This window comes from Ostrea edulis, chromosome 7 (assembly GCF_947568905.1).
Source record: "Ostrea edulis chromosome 7, xbOstEdul1.1, whole genome shotgun sequence".
Taxonomy (NCBI): Eukaryota; Metazoa; Mollusca; class Bivalvia; order Ostreida; family Ostreidae; genus Ostrea; species Ostrea edulis.
Window position 1 is genome coordinate 62,625,565 of NC_079170.1, and position 4,514 is coordinate 62,630,078.

The following is a 4,514-nucleotide window of genomic DNA, read 5'->3' on the forward strand; positions in this document are numbered from 1 at the left end:
TTTATTCTGAATTCAAAATGATCATTATACATGTACATCGTGGTCTTTCATTAAAGCTTAGGTAGCTATAATTTTGCTTTATTTGGTTTATTTAAAGGCTCACCCCCGAATCATCTGCAGCCATTCTCGGTATCGTTCAGCAATGCTAACAAGCCTAAACCACCATAGTGTGATGTGTATATTTTCTGACATTATTACCAATTTTGTCTGGTCTCTGAAATCTTCGTCAAGTCCCGCCTCGTTTAACCATCATGCTCTTGATTCTCAGCTGGAGGGCGGGACTTCAATGGCTAATGAAGTCCATTAACATGACTGCGGTTAGCAGTTAAGAGGCGAAGTGGCCTTTGATTGGTCAATTAAAGGAACACAGTCGTCGCCCTTTACAAGAGGTAACCTATCAAAATCAATGAATTTCGTCGGTTAATGATAATGATACGAAATGCAAAAATTGTATTTGAAATAATGAATTTATTGACTTGCATGCTACGACCACATCGAGGTACATTTAAAGTTGGCGAGTAAATACCGAAACTCTTCATTACTGTTGTGCCGTTTGCCCGAAAAAGACAGAATTGCTGCGATTGCAGTCCCTCTTAATTCACTTAGAGAACAAAGTAAGATTTTGCAATTATTATTTTACTTAATATGAATGTATTTATCATATATATATATTTTTAGTATCAAGTAAGTTTTTGGTCATTTGTAATTATTGCAATTTATATTTTTTGTATGAAATATTTCATCGTACGTTAAGAAGGTTCTTTGATTAAATCTTTCATGATATGTATTATCATATGAATAATTTCTAAAATATATTTTCTATAAGCAAAGTATTTTTTTTTAACCAGATATGCATTTTTAAAGTATAATATTAATTTATGTTTTTTGTTGTTGATACAGGAAGGATGAACAATATTGGAGCTATATCCCCTGGATCGGAAAAAGAAAATTCCTGCCGAAAACCAAAATTATCGTTTTCTATAGAAAATTTGATAGAAACGAAACCTTCAGAAAATTTTTCAAAAGATGCTGAAATAACTTCACTGCACGATTTCCAAGGTATAAAAAATGGGAAAAGTTTCACTAACTCTGACGATAAACCATGGCCTCCCAAATTGAACCATTCTACAGACCAACAACGGGAAATTTCTCATATTATTCCGCAAAGAACTGCCAACACTTGGTTGGATAGTGGAAATGCATACAGAAAAAGAAAAAGTGATTATTTGCGAACAATTCAAGATCAAAGTGCAGCGATGGCGGGTTACGGCTCCATGGTCCATCCTGCGTTTTTATTTGGGAGGATGTCAATGGAGGAATATCAGGCATATCTATTCCGTAACTATTCGCTCCTGCAGCAACAAATTTCACCTTTGCCTTCGAGAGATTATCCGATTGAGTGGTTGAGATCTACCGGTACATCTAAATATCACAATTCAATGAAAACTAAAAGTTGTGACGTACCCATGCCAGAGACAAAGCAACGCGATTTTCAAAAGAAAAGAACGGAGACCAAAAATGACGCTGCTGTTAATGACGATATTAAGCCGCGCTCTGACCAAGCAACTACACGAAATGACAGTGAAAGAAGTGGAAATGACATTTCAAACAACAAACACAAGAAACCGGTGATAAAAACCAACAAGACTTTTACCTGTCCAGAATGTGGCAAGGTCTTCAATGCCCATTACAACCTCACCCGGCATATGCCTGTTCACACCGGCGCTCGCCCGTTCGTCTGCAAAATATGCGGGAAAGGTTTCCGCCAAGCCAGTACGCTATGCCGTCACAAAATTATCCACACTTCCGAAAAGCCGCACAAATGCAATACATGCGGCAAAGCTTTCAATAGGAGTTCTACCCTTAACACACACATGCGGATTCACATGGGTTACAAGCCGTTTCAGTGTGAATATTGCGGGAAAGGCTTTCATCAAAAAGGAAATTACAAAAACCATAAACTCACCCACAGTGCGGAAAAGCAGTACAAATGTAACATTTGCAACAAGGCATTTCATCAGGTCTATAATTTGACGTTTCACATGCACACACACAATGACAAAAAGCCGTTTACGTGTCATATGTGTGGCAAGGGTTTCTGTAGAAATTTCGACTTGAAGAAACACATGAGAAAACTTCATGACGGAAGTCAGATTCCTGTTTCTACGTCCTCCCCTACTTCCGCTGGTGTGTCCGCCGGTGCGCAGATGCTGAGGAATGGAACCATGTATCCGTTAACAAACAATGGACAAAACTCTATCGTCAGCAACCGCTCAACCTTTTTCGGACATTCTGCTCCTGTGAGTTGTCATAGAAACATGTTTTCTAACTACTTAATGGGATCTGCCAATGCAGATTTTCTCCACAAGTTCTCTTCATACATGTAACATGGTAAAGACCAGTTATTCGTTGAACAGCAGTTGAACCTTGCATTGTATATGTATATTTTGAACATTTTAATCTGATTTCATTACGAAGTAGATATTGCACAATTTGCAGATAGATTACGATTTCAATGTATTGTGTTTTGTTAATTCAGTTCAGTCTAAACACTTTCCTGGGGTTTTCAAGTTTACATGGTAAAACTATAAACAAATCATTCCTGACGAAAGCTTGAATTCGTATCTTACATATATCACATGCTTAAATAAAATTTTCTGACAGAATTTTTCCCATGATTTTTTTCACTCAAAGTTTGTGACAAGAAAATTAATTATTTATGTTTACTAAGAAGCTGAAAAGAGTTTTTTATCCGTAATTATGCATCAGATACCGTGTGTTAGCATGTACAAACTGCTTTAACTTAGAGAGGCACGAGGCATTCGTGTTTTTTTTCTAAATATTTGATCAATTTTTGACAGGACTTATAGCAGAATTCAGACTAGAACCAGATGGCAACCACAATATATTACAGCAATAATATGTAGCTCTGTGATAAAATTCTCAGATCTTGTAGAGATCTTGTATCGTTTTTAAAGATTTTATTCAATGTGCAGCCCGTTCGGTTGATGTTTTGTTATGCGATGCTCTTAGCGTGTGTCCAGAGTTCGTCTCATTTGTATGGACGCTTGAAAATAAAAGTTGATATTATGAAAGTGATCTAGTTATGTCTTTAGTCCTCGCTATAACAGCATTCGAGCGTTTTATGAGAAACTTGATAATATCAGATGAACTTTCAATAAATTAACTTGTTATCCCCGAACTGGTGTCGTATTACACTGAGTGATTGAACGTTCATCAAACATTCAGATGAACTAGTATTGTTTCTATTTTACTTCTCAATGAACTGTTAGTTATTGTGTTTCGTGAAGATTTCTGTTTCAAAGATCGTTTTTCTTCAAATAGGAATTATTCTATATAAAGGTTGTAAGATGGATTTTATAATTCAAGTCAACAAATATGTATTTTTCATAAAATCTCGCCTTGAATTTATATACATAGAATAGAATGGTATTGTTTTAATGTCGTTGGTTTATCGCCTCTTTCTCTAAAATTAAGTAAATATATTTTCTACATTCAAAATACATTATATGCTTACAAAAATAGGGACTTTATATATAGTTTTTAAATATTAATGGGAATTTTCCTTACCAGTTTGAAACCTTTCATCTAATTTCACTAATGATTTAACTTTTTTTTTTTAAATTATTTATCGTTATGCAAGATTTGAACATTTCAAACCGTGATGATTTTTAAAAGAAAAAAAAATAGCAAAGGAAAAGAAAGCATTTATAGCAATAAAAACTAAACGTATGCATAAAGTTGTAGATGTTTTTGCCGTCTACAAATAGCATAGTAGGAATCATCCTTTAAATCTTTTGTCCGGTGTGTCTTTTGTATAAAACTGCGAAGTAAACCATATGAACATTTTAAAAGGAAAGTTATGCTTAATCTCTCGTTTAAAGCTGTCAAATTTAAGCGGTCAAATTATCGTTTCTCTACAGGCTTTGACAATCTCGACTAGTTACTCCGTGTTAAAACTCAGCATGACACAAATGAACAATTCGGAACGACAAAATGTTCAGAATGTTAACAAGAAGTGGTCCTGATGTGCCAGTTTTGTCCGTGAAGCTTCAAGAAGGAGTTTGCCGTTGTTTAGACACCACATCATTGTCGCATTTACTGTGGAGTAACTCCCACTTCATAGAACTTCGCTCCTGACCATAGCCTTGGTCTGCAAATAGCGTTGGTCATTCGTACATCTGGTCAACTTCAGAACGGCATGGACAACTTCCACTCATTTCTGATTGAAGACAAGCTATTTCAAATGAACAAAGTTCAGAACATGAATTATTTTCTGATCTGCTATAAAAACGTTTTTGTTATGAATTTGTAATCATTGCATATTCAATATTTCTTTATACTATATCAACTGAAGATCGATGTAATCAAAGTGAAGTTTTTACTGTCTGTAAAACAAGAGACACTATGTATGGATAAAGGCAACAAGAGTCTTTCAGAATCTCTTTTGTAGGAAAACCAGAAGCCCGGGCAGCCTTTATTTAGTGATCCAT

At 35.3% G+C, this 4,514-nt stretch overlaps 1 protein-coding gene across 1 annotated transcript; it reads left to right on the forward strand.

The window, feature by feature from the left end:
* The first annotated feature begins 492 nt into the window (after positions 1-492).
* On the forward strand, positions 493-3,095 carry LOC130048373 (zinc finger protein 273-like). The gene is made up of 2 exons (XM_056145025.1): positions 493-614; positions 901-3,095. Exon 2 carries the CDS (start codon positions 906-908, stop codon positions 2,385-2,387), a length of 1,482 nt encoding a protein of 493 aa, XP_056001000.1. The 5' UTR covers positions 493-614; positions 901-905; the 3' UTR covers positions 2,388-3,095.
* The last annotated feature ends 1,419 nt before the right edge of the window (positions 3,096-4,514 follow it).